The sequence below is a fragment of the Juglans microcarpa x Juglans regia genome, chromosome 5D (assembly GCF_004785595.1).
Source record: "Juglans microcarpa x Juglans regia isolate MS1-56 chromosome 5D, Jm3101_v1.0, whole genome shotgun sequence".
Taxonomy (NCBI): Eukaryota; Viridiplantae; Streptophyta; class Magnoliopsida; order Fagales; family Juglandaceae; genus Juglans; species Juglans microcarpa x Juglans regia.
The window spans coordinates 734,143-746,040 of record NC_054602.1 but is presented as its reverse complement, the minus strand read 5'-3'; the positions used below and the strand labels follow the sequence as shown (position 1 = coordinate 746,040).

At 36.8% G+C, this 11,898-nt stretch overlaps 2 protein-coding genes across 2 annotated transcripts; both read right to left on the bottom strand.

The window, feature by feature from the left end:
• Positions 1–317: 317 nt before the first annotated feature.
• LOC121265371 (pentatricopeptide repeat-containing protein At5g12100, mitochondrial) lies at positions 318–3,163 on the bottom strand. The gene has a single exon (XM_041168980.1). It carries the CDS (start codon positions 3,101–3,103, stop codon positions 635–637), a length of 2,469 nt encoding a protein of 822 aa, XP_041024914.1. The 5' UTR covers positions 3,104–3,163; the 3' UTR covers positions 318–634.
• A 1,330-nt stretch (positions 3,164–4,493) lies between these two features.
• LOC121265389 (glucomannan 4-beta-mannosyltransferase 9) lies at positions 4,494–10,167 on the bottom strand. Its single transcript, XM_041169004.1, has 9 exons — positions 9,243–10,167; positions 9,003–9,101; positions 8,618–8,870; positions 6,981–7,091; positions 6,438–6,574; positions 5,948–6,061; positions 5,658–5,857; positions 5,158–5,352; positions 4,494–5,038 (listed from the first exon to the last, which is right to left on the bottom strand). The coding sequence occupies exons 1-9, from the start codon at positions 9,570–9,572 to the stop codon at positions 4,876–4,878; spliced, it is 1,602 nt and encodes a 533-aa protein (XP_041024938.1). The 5' UTR covers positions 9,573–10,167; the 3' UTR covers positions 4,494–4,875.
• Positions 10,168–11,898: the final 1,731 nt, after the last annotated feature.

Genomic DNA, 11,898 nt, shown 5'->3' with positions numbered 1-11,898 from the left:
ACACCGTCATAGTTGAGACTGTAGCCTGTAGGACATGCCGAACGTGAATCGCATAATATGCTGTTTCTGTTTCAAACATTAGTGTCATACGTTCAAAACTGTGATTTTTTGGAACATATCGGATGCTTTAAATTCTTCATCTGCCAAAGATTGAAACCCCAAGTTACATGCAGCGTCAAGCCGAATAAGAATAATATGTCCTGACGATTCAAGAATATAAAACAAGACACGGAATCTCTGAGATTGCATAATCTGCTTTGTGGCTAATGACTGAATGGCATGTAATGCTCATGGGTGTTAATGATACAGCACTGCAGTTTTGTGAAATTGACCAGAAATCATATAATATATGAAGTGCTTCAAATTCTATACAAATAGAATACCTGTGGCCTTGTCTGGAGAGCAATATTTTCAAGTTTGGAAGCTTATTCATCACAATACATAGCTCTACCAAATCCTTACAACGCTGGAATACGCCATCTTCTTTTGCAACTAACCTACTTCCTTTGTGAAGTCGGCCAAGCCCTTCTTGGCTCGACAAAGAAAGCAATAAGCCATAAGAAATATGCAAATATAATCTCTCTCCCTGTTGATAGATTGTCGTGTTGAGAGCTTAACCACACCGAACATCCCTCTAAATTTTGGCAACAGCAGAAAGATCTTCGTTACTGCTCCAATCTTCCGGTAGTTTAACTTTCATCTCGGAGCAGACAATATGGGCCTCTTGCAACCTCCCCTCCTGACGAAGGCCAGCAGTGAGCTCGATGCATGTACAGGTACTAAGGAGGAAACCATTATTGGCCATTTCTCTGTACCAATCATATGCCCCACTGAAATCCTTCTGCTCGCAATGCCCCTTAACAAGTATGTTAAAAGTATCGGCTTTAGGGACCAATCCTTTAGCCTTCATATCATTAACCAGATCCTTCACCCCTGACAACTTTCCCTCTCTAAAATGCCCCAGAATCAAGCTATTATAGGTCATCTTGTCAGCATGAATACCCTGGTCTATCATCTCACGGTGCAAAGCAAAAGCCTTCTGAACATCACCCTGTTTTGCATAACACCGGATAGTTGCATTATATACAAGTAGATCAGGAGCCAACCCCATCTGTAACATTTCGTCAAACAACCTCTCTAAAAGCACCTTATCTTCCTCACATGCACTAAGTAGAAGATGATATGTTTTTAAAGTAGGTTTAATGCCCAATTTCTTCATATTATCATACAAGCTGAGCCATTTCTGGGTGTTTTTTGTATTGGAATACCCTGAGATTAGGGAGTTGTATGTGATTACATCCGGACTGTAACCGCAACTTGTGATTTGGGGAACCAAATTCTCAGCTTCTATCGCCCTTCCCTTTTTGCAGAGGCCATTAATGAGCGCATTGTAGGTTACAAGTGTTGCCCCTATCCCATTTTGCACCATCTCATCAAAAAACCTAAACGCATCTTTCAGTTTCCCCGCTGTACAACTACCATCAATGAGCATATTATAAATTTGTGTGTTTGGTAAAACCCCCCTTCCTACCATATCCCTGAGAATTATTTCAGCTTCGAGAAGCTTACCATCCTTGCATAGACAATTTATGAGAGAACCATAGCTGACAACATTTGGTTTCATCCCTTTATTTTCTATTTCTTCAAGAATCTGGAAACACCTATCGAACAAGCACTCCCGCCCATAGCCATCAATAAGGGTGTTATATGTCTGAACATTTGGGGAAACACCCTTCTCTACCATCTTCTTTACCCACTCCTCCGCCTTATCCATCTCCCTCATTGCACAAAACTTGTCTATCAAAGTATTAAAAGTAATGCAGTTCATCTTCAACCCATGATTTTCCATATCTTCAAGCACCAAAATGGCTCTGTCCACATCACCCTTCTGACAATATCCATGCACAATTGTGTTATATATTACCTCATCCGGAACAAGTCCATTATCCCTTAGTTTTTCCAACACCTCCTCTGCCTTCTCCATCTTCCCTTCTTTGCACAATCCGTTCAACAAAATGCTAGAAGTATAGTTATTAAACTTCACCCCTTTGCCAATTGCTTCTTCATACAAAGCCAATGAAGCCTCACCATCGCCATGCCTAGAATGCCCATAAAAAAGAATGCTATAGGTAAAGCTATCGGGCGCAAATCCAAGGGACTCCATTTCTTCCAATACCTTCTTTGCATCATCCATTCTCCGTGCCCGACAAAGCCCACTGAGCAATGAATTGAATGTAACTTGACTGGGCTCTACATTCTCCGCCTTCATCCTGTGTCTCAAACCAAAAGCAGCCTCCAATTCTCCCATCTTACAATATCCATCAATCAGCGTATTATACGTAATCAAACTCGGCACCAAATTCCTCTTCAGCATTTCATCAAACAACTTTTCCGCATCCCTCATTCTCCTCTCTTTACACAAACCACCAAGCACTACATTGTAAACAAACACGTTAGGACTAACCCTGCTCTTTTTCATACTATCAAGCAACTCAAGGGCCCTACTCAGATCCCCCAACTTCACCGCCGCAAGAACTACCTTGCCATACGTGGACCTATTAGGTCGAATACCCAACCCTACTACCTCCGAAAACAAATCCAACGTCATCTGAAACTGTTTCGAAGCCACCGATGATTCAAGCAACAGATTGAAAGAAGCCAAAGAAGGAAACGTACCGTCTTTTTTCATTAATCTGTACAACTCTATGGCTTCGGTTGCCATTTTGGACTCTGAGCAAACTGCCAAGAGTATGTCCGAGAAAGTGGTTTTCATGGAGGGCGAAGAGAGAGCAAAGAGAGTAAAAAGATCGGAGGGCGAAGAGAAAGGAACTTTGGAGAGAAGGAGGGACTTGATGACCTTCTCGGCAGTATCCGTACGGTCCTGTTGGAGAAGGATTCGGAGCTTTCGAACTTGTTCATGGCTCTGTTGGTCTTGAAGGGTGGTAGTAGTAGGGTTCTGATTCTCTGTTAGGGTGGTCTCGGTAGTATTTTCAGGGGCAGAGGCCGAGCAGACACACCGAGAGAGAGGGACTGAGATGGGGTATCTGAGTTTGATTTGGGTAGTGACGAGGAACTTGGGAAGAAGATGGACCCGCCTTGCCATTGGAGAGGCTTTCGAGTTTCGAGTTCGACACTGGTACTGGCGCGTTCCGTTCGGCCATGAACCCTTGAAAGCGTTTAAAACTTTAAAGGTCAACAGCTTAATAAATGGGCTTAAGGGGCCTTTTGTGTTAAGCCCATGATATTTGTGTGGGCAAGTTAGGAAAAGCAGACCATGAAATTTCATGAAGCCCAATTTAGTCGGTGGTGGTTTCACTAAAATGCAAGTTAATAAAAAAAAATCATGCTATACAGAAGTTTCATACTCTGTACTACTTAAAAATATGTAATTTTATTTTTTTATCCTCTTATTTCATATTTAATAAAATATAAGAGTAAAATAATAAAATCACATTTTTAAATGGTGTACAGGAGTGTAAGGCTTATGTCTAAAATTTTTCATAAAAAAATATCATAATTTATGCTACTTACAATTTGGCGTGTAAGACATCACTTTAAAACAATTATAAAGTAATTTAAATATAAATATAATGTGGTAACCTTTCACATCAGTAAATGCGTATGATGTGTCAATGAGCAGGCTTGTAAACAGAATATTATTATAATAATAATAAGGTTAATGTCATTGATAGGTAAGGACCAAAATAAATTATAATATAGAAGGCAATAAGTAATTTGCAGGTTTCCTTGAAGTCCATAGCAACACAATTATGGCGTTTAAGAGGATGCGAGGAAAGTTAGGTGAGAGGTGTTCTTGTGAAATAAAGTTTCCAGCTACTACTTGATTGTACGTTTAAATTATATTCTTAGGGCAACAATGCCAATAAGATAGGGGCTGGTGCGGTGTAGTTGAACTAATGAATTCTTTGAGCCACACCAGTTTATGATCTCAAGTCTTTGTTGGTTCATGAGTTCTTTTGGTGATAAATCTGATTGATTCCAAAACAATAAAATTGAGTGGCTCTCCATTTGTACTTTTTCTCATTGAATCTCTGTTAATGGGTCTGAAAAATGAATTGGCTATGGTGCTTTCTGGAAAACTATTCTTGGGTACGATCATTCATGCCTGCGTAGCCTTTGTTTGTTTTTGATCTTTTCTGCATACAATTCAATTATTCACTCTCCTACATTGCGCTGCCAAATGGTCAGCTATGAGCTATCTCTGCAGAATAAAATGTTGTTACACAGTTGAAATGAGATACGATATTTTATTGAAAGTTGAATAAAATATTGTTATAATATAAATTTTTAATATTATTTTTGTTTTGAGATTTGAAAAAGTTGAATTGATTATTATATTTTATATGAAAATTTGAAAAAATGATAATGATTATATGAGATGAGATAAGATAGCTTGGTTTTGTATAACCAAACCAGTCAAAGCTTGTAGTGTAGAGAGAGAGAGAGTAAAGAAGTATGGCACTTTTTAACAGTGAAGTAAATCCTTTTTCAACTGTTTATTCCATCTTCAGAGAAATCCAACAAAAGTAAAAGGGGGAAAAAGTTACAAAAGCTCAGAATTACACAAGCTCCTTTATCTGTATAATGCACATCGGCATAACAACAATTTGTTTTATGGTTACCTTAACTTGCTTTAATGTACACAAGAAAACTAAGTCTTCCCACTCTCTGACTCAAAATATAATGCTCAACCTAAAAAAAATGACCATACACATCTTTGTTCTTTTTACAAGCCTTCATTGCATGATACTTGTCACTGTGAATGGGACATATATGATATGTTGCTGAAGCAGAAATCACGGGAACAAAATAGCAGAAAGAACTTCACTGTCATTTCTGGAGACTGGAGTTCTTCTAAGAGTTGGGGACAAAGGTGCCAACGTACCCAAACCCCAAGATGAAAAAGGCGATTGCTTGGATGTAAAGGAATATGAAGAAGTGGTTTTTCCCGAAGAACACATCGTAGCAGCCACAAAAGAATAGGTAAGCTCCAACTCCAAGCTCTAACAAATGGAGTCTGTCAAAGTTTAAGCACAGAAATGAGGAATGTGGCTCAGATATCATCTTTTATAGATAGTAACGTCAATTTAAAATGAAGGGACGACCAAATTTCATAGCAAGTCAATGAATGTATACCTTTCTCCAATCCTGAACCTAGGTTTTCTTGGTGCTTTCCCGCTTGCTTTTCCCTTGAGAGCATCTCCTAGTTTCTCCGTCACAATCCATTCATTTACTCGACTGGCCTCTAGTAAACCAATGATGGTAGCCTTTGTTCGGTGTAGGGACATGACATTCTCAAAAAGGATCCAGAAAACCAACAAGTGGAGTGACCTGCAAGATCACCATAGAAAATGAACAAGTGCACCGGAAAACTCGGCGATAAGTAGATTATATTAGCCTAGGGTGTATGTGAGTAGACGTGTTTGTAAGAACAAGTGTCCAGGAGCAGGGGAATTGCTTTCTTAGGGATCGTTTGCACAACAAAATTGGATGAAGTTGTCACCCAAAAATAAATTAAAGAACTTCGCATGTCGAAAGCAGTTCAATTGGAATTGGTTCTCCTTCAAAATTGCAAAAACCTCATGCCAGAAATGTATTTGAAAAGACAAGATATAGAACTTTAAAAACCACCAGACCTTGGAGTTCCGACAGCATTGAGAAGGGTGATGATGGAAGGAATATAAACTGCTCCCCACTTTGGAACCGCAACTTCAGGCACCACGACAGTTGCAGGTAGTACAATGCAGTAAAATACAAATGTGTTTATGTGGGCTATGATCTTCCGAACGAAGAAAAAGCTGTAAATTACATGGACCTTCTTCCATAAAGATACTTTCTGCATTTAATGTGTGAAAATAAAGGGTAAGCCACCAAATTATTTTTATTTTTCCTTCCTCAAACTGTTATGTTTTAGAAGAGGGCTGACCTTGTTCCTTAGGATCTCCATTACCATTTTCCGGAAAAGATTAGCTGGACCACAAGACCACCGATGCTGTTGGAAGCGATAGGCTTTGAAAGTGCTAGGTAATTCATTTTTCACCTATATATAGTAGGATGAGGCTGATAAGAACATGTATAAAACAGGGTGCAAACACAAACATGAATAAACAGGATCGAGCATGCCTGGTTTACCAATTACCCGCCCATAGTTCTTTCTTCGTTTTGGCTAGCTAGTAAATGCCCACTTCATTTTATATGTATGTGTGTGTATTTATATAAAGTTCCTTACAGTCTACGGATTTCTTGAATCACAAAAACTAATTTAAATAGGCTTTCCTACTTGCATGCATGGCTCTATTGCTGAACAGAGACAATGAGAGATTGGAAGAGTAGTATTAGTTCAGTCAAACACTGAAAGACAGGTAATTCAAGTACAAGCATGGATATGACTAATGGATCAATGCTTTTTTAAGTACCTTGACACTTCCAAGGTATACAAATTTCCACCCTTTGAGACTAGCTCTCACTGCCAGATCCATATCTTCCACTGTGGTTCGGTCCTTCCATCCTCCAGCCTCATTAAGGGCGGCAATTCTCCACACACCAGCCGTACCTGGATCATTTCATTCCAAATAGAAAAATATTTTAGCCACAAATAGATTACACAAAAGTAAATTTACAAACTGATGTAGTTTAATGTGGTACGTCAGATTGTAAAATTACTTTTATTATAAAGTAAATCTAGTTAATTTTATAAAATCACATCAATATGTAGGTTTATTTTGTGTAATATTATCTCAATATCTTGGTAAAAAAACACCCATATAATAAAGTAATATTCCTCGATCCACCTAAGATATAATCGAACATCCTTTTACTTTAAAAAGTTTCAAACCCAACGAATAGAACTAACAACATTATAGTAATGACAGGTTCTTGTAGTTGTTTTGCACAAAATTTAATCCTTGTCACACATGATGTACATACATACTCCAACTATATATTAATTTCGTACGTACCATTGAATCCGAAAAAGGCATAAGTGGAGGAGCCCACTTCTTGTTCTACAGTGAAATGGTAATCCAATGACATCTCTTGCATTCTTGTCATCAAGCACTCATCGGAGTTCACTGCAAAACAGCCCGGAAAAAGCACTGCCACATCACTAACTTAGTTGGCATAGGATGTACAGTACAATAATGATAAATCAGATAACGTAAATTCAAACTGTCGGTGAGTAGAGCTTGGATAGACAGTGACTAGAGGATGAGGTCCACCATTTAAGACTGCACATGCATCTGCCGGGGTAGGAGATGAAGAATTAAAGCAATAAGACAGATCTGACCCTTGACATATTCAGTGAGATTTTTTTTCCCCTTTCTAAACTTGTTCTGTGATTCAATTTTTATCATTTTTTTATTAAATAATTTAAAACTATTTATTATATTTCATTTGTAAATTTATAATTTAATATCACATAATGAAATGAGAAAAAGATGATGAGAAAATAAATAATAAATAATTTTTTTCGTTCAAACATACCCTTGTGCGATTCGAAAACAATCAAAAAACATTAATGGAGAACATATGGGTAGATCCGGCTAAACTATTTGGTACATCTAGTCTTAAGAGCATAATATAAATCTTCCTAAATCACGTGACATGTTTTAAACATGATTCGATTTTAACAAGAAATCACTTGGTTTTCTTTTTCGGCCAGAACTGATGTTTAACCCAATTTCTTTGGGCCACAAAAATAAAAAAATAAGAATTTAATCATCATCATTCGTAACTGAAATCCGTTGTAGCTTCTTCATTACCATATCAAATTAGTCTATTCGTAGTTTATTAATAAAGTTATTAGGGAATTGTACTATTCATTCTCAATCAAGTTTTTTTAACAGAAATAATTTTTATAAATCTCAAGTAGATAATCCTGCACAAATCATTATAAAAAAATAAATCACACTTTAAAAAAAATAAAAAAAGATATTTTTTATTAATAAAATTCACTTCTTTACAAATAAGAAATTTATTTATTTAAAAGTTTTTCTAGCATTAATATTTTTAAACCAGTTAAATGCCTAGGGAGAGTACAGGCTACTCTCGTATCGCTCTCTCTCTGCCTACTTTTCTGAGCATCGATGACAGGTAAGTACTCTCTAATAATCGTGGCCTCCGAAATAGGAGAATAGGCCTAAAATAAACTACAAAACGCATTTAAGCCTGCTTTTAGCCTTTTGCTATGATAGCTTCTACATCATCAACATATCATATTAAAAATTTTAAAAATTAAATCATATATATATATCATTCACTAACTTACTTATAAAAAAAAAAAAAATTAATAATCATTTCACAAACTAGACCAAGGTCGACCTAAAAGGACGGTATTTTAGAAGGAAAAAAAGAAAAAGAAAAAGACCACACGCAAGACATCCCTGAGGATGAGATTCTAAACCACGAGTTGGGACCTACTTCTTTTCCTACCAATCTCTCAATTCCCACACAATATAGACTCACCGACAGCCCTGTATGCTTTTAAAACCCAACTAAAATTCTAACAAAATTGTCTAAAAATACATAAATCAGGAATCACAGATTATGTAAACAAAATTAAGGAAAGTACAAGTTTTGGGCGATTAAGCGGAATTACCGAATTTCCAGCGGGTCTGAACGAGAGCAAGTTCAGGGTTGTGGACAAGTAAAGGTATGGTGCGCCAAAGAAAGTCCGACTCAGGCTGGAAATCAGCGTCAAAGATGGCTACGTAATCGCACTGTTTCACGTAGCTGCGTTTCATGCCTTCTTTCAGAGCCCCTGCTTTGTATCCATTTCGGTTGTCTCTTATCTCGTACTTTATGTTTATGCCTTTGCTTGCCCATCTCTGGCATTCTAGCTCCACCAAGTCCTACAATTTTTTTTTTTTTTTCATGCAAATTTTGAAGGACCCGGATCAGTAACTATATAATTGACGAGTTTGGCAAACTGAGTTTGTTTGTTTGATCAGAAAAGTTTGATAATTCTCATGGAAAATTAACACCTTGATTGTTGGGTCTGTGGAATCATCGAGGACTTGAATGATGATACGATCAGAAGGCCAGGAAAGCCCACATGCAGCTCCGATTGATAGCTGGTAGACCTGCATTGAAACGTACCAAAAAAACAAAAAGCAAAAACTTTTAAAGCAAAACATATAGCTAAGATGTCATGTAAAGCTTGAAAAGAACAGATTAGTGTGTGCTAATGCAGCGTTTGGCTTCATAACGATAAAGAAAAGGACCTCTCTTTCGTTGTACATTGGGATTTGCACCAGAACCATGGGATAAGCCGAGTTTCCCAGCTCAACGTCGTCTTTCATTGGCTCCCATTTATATCGCTTCTCGGGCTTTCGGCCTAACAGCTTTAGCAGAACAATGACAATGCCCATATAGACCCTTTCAATGAACAGCATCAAGGACATGATCAAGCACAGAACGACTGCAATTCTTAACAGAGGGACAATCAATGGTGCTTTGATCTGAGCCCAGATAATTCCCAGTTGCATGGAAATGTCATCTCTAGCTCCTTGAAAAGCATCGGGAAGAAGTGTTGTCGCCGTAAGCCGATCCATTTAAGCCCTTTCCTTTGTTATTTCTTGTCAATAAAAACAGAGCAAAGGCAGGGGAGAAGGTGGTGGGAAGCTAAGAAATAATAGTAACGGAATGTGGTATAGAGTTTGGGAAGGAAGCAGCCCGCTAGATCTGCATGGATTTAAAGAAGCCCCTTTGCGAAAAGAGCACGAATATTTGCTTTTTGTCTCTGTGATTTTGCTTCTTAGTCAAGCAAAAGAATGGAGACAGAGCTGCAATGTCAGTGACTGTGGACACAACAAAGAAAAAACCTAGAACAGACCCAGTTTAGATCTCAATCTACCAAGCTCGTAAACACGCACATATTACAGAAACAACCTCCAGAATCTAAAGGTCGTTAGGCAAAATAAATGTTGTCTTTCTCTTGCAAAAAGAAAAATAAAGAGAAGAAATTCCGAACAATGAAACCCTGTTTCTGCTTCCGTAAACAAGTGATACAGAAGCAGAACCACCGACTTCAAATGTGGTAGCAGAGAGAGAAGAGAGAGTTCTATAACAATGTAAGCTCTCTCTGGTTTGTCATATTTCCTCTTCTTTTATAGTAAATGCTTTAGCTCTTCTTGAGGACCCCAACTGTTCCAACCACAAGTGTGCGGCTTATATAAAACTATCAACAACTAACATCGAGTCCAAAATAATCAACTGCCGGCGACGTCCACCATCCCGGTCATATTTTCCCGGCCATGTGGGGCCTGACTTCTTTTCTTTTTATTGGGGGAAACCGACGATTAACCTTTTTTTTGTTAATTGCCTAGGAGGATATTAATATATATATATATATAATATATATATACCGCTCATATGAATACCATATTTATATGCTCATAACTGCGCGTATAACCTATTATATTTTATGCTCGAGGCTTTTGATCAAGATTGGGGGAAAAAAAAAGTCTATCGCAAATTACATCAATTTTTGTTACGACGCTATATTAATATATAAATTGGTCTATAATAATGATGTTTCATGACCACAACAGATTGCATGTCTATAATAATGTTTATTTTACGAACACTGCCCATGGTGGTCGGGATTAAAATTTGAGTGTAGGACTGGGGAAAATCGTTACCATACATACTAATATCTAAATGACCACAAAGCTATCAGTTATTGCCTTGAATATATAGATTAGCCTATCCAAAGCATTATCGAAGATTATCGACATCATCTCATTCAATTCATAAACTAGAGATCTTTACATATCTCCGGAAGTGCCATCCATATGGCACATGAGCTTGTTCAAAGGGTTACTAACTCACTTCGGTGCAGTTACTCATGATCTTGTCACACATAACTTTTATACTAGATCCACAACTGATTTGATCTCCAATAGATTTCCTTCCTTTGTGCTCTGTATTAACTCTATTGGATACTCTTTTTTTCTATCTATATATATCTTGGTTGAAAAATATATAAATACATATATATATATATATATATATATCTAAAGGACCATAACTTAAAATCTTGAGCAATAAAATGTATCTATAAATGACTTCAAAGCAACGGTCGTTGAGATCACTAAAATAGACACGTTTATAGCATGGTCATTGAAATAAACACTAATTAACAGAAATCGCTTATAAAATGGTTGGTATATTACGTATAACAACAATCATGGCAACTATTTCGGACTAGCTATTTGCAGTAACAATTTTTGTTGATCCAGATTCAAAATCTCAGCGAAAGATAGCGTACGTGGAGGCCAGGTTTATAACATTTATTATTTGAGTGAACATTGTATCATGAGTTTCGTAATGAATAATGTTAAATATAGTCTAAGTATGTGTAAATCGCTCACATTCTCTTTAAAAAATAGTGATATTTGATATTAAAAAATTATTATTTTTATATGATATTTTTTTTCAAATAAAGTGTGCAGTATTTGTGCATACTAAATCTATATCTAATATTATTTTTTAAAATTAGACCTAGGTCTATTTTTTTATAAAATCTAGACATTTAATTTTGGACAAAAATGTTTAGAGAGCCTTAATCATTTGTTAATGCTGATTTGATTTGTCGTAAAAAGACAAAGATAAATCGTGTAATCAACATAACTTCAAATCTAGAGGTTATTACATTATTTTTTTTGTTGAATTTATTTTAAATTAATTAATATTGCTTAGATTATAAAACAAAAAGGGTAAACGAAAAGCAAAAAAGGCAAAATGAAAAGAAAGAAAAGGACAAGACGGAGACGTCGAGCCAAATTTTGTGCAAGGACTTTAATGCCCTCGGTGTTGTCAGTATATATGTGACAGCTCAGATGATTCTCATGTCGTATGCTTTTTGTTGAAATTACA

What these genes read in the sequence shown, in the direction of transcription:
- LOC121265371 (XM_041168980.1), bottom strand. Translation starts at nt 3,103, where the DNA reads ATGGCAAGGCGGGTCCATCTTCTTCCCAAGTTCCTCGTCACTACCCAA.
- LOC121265389 (XM_041169004.1), bottom strand. Translation starts at nt 9,572, where the DNA reads ATGGATCGGCTTACGGCGACAACACTTCTTCCCGATGCTTTTCAAGGA. An exon ending in TGGAGATCCTAAGGAACAAG is followed by an intron (nt 5,858 to 5,947) that starts GTCAGCCCTCTT and finishes CATTAAATGCAG; the next exon opens with AAAGTATCTTTATGGAAGAA. An exon ending in AATGCTGTCGGAACTCCAAG is followed by an intron (nt 5,353 to 5,657) that starts GTCTGGTGGTTT and finishes GTGATCTTGCAG; the next exon opens with GTCACTCCACTTGTTGGTTT.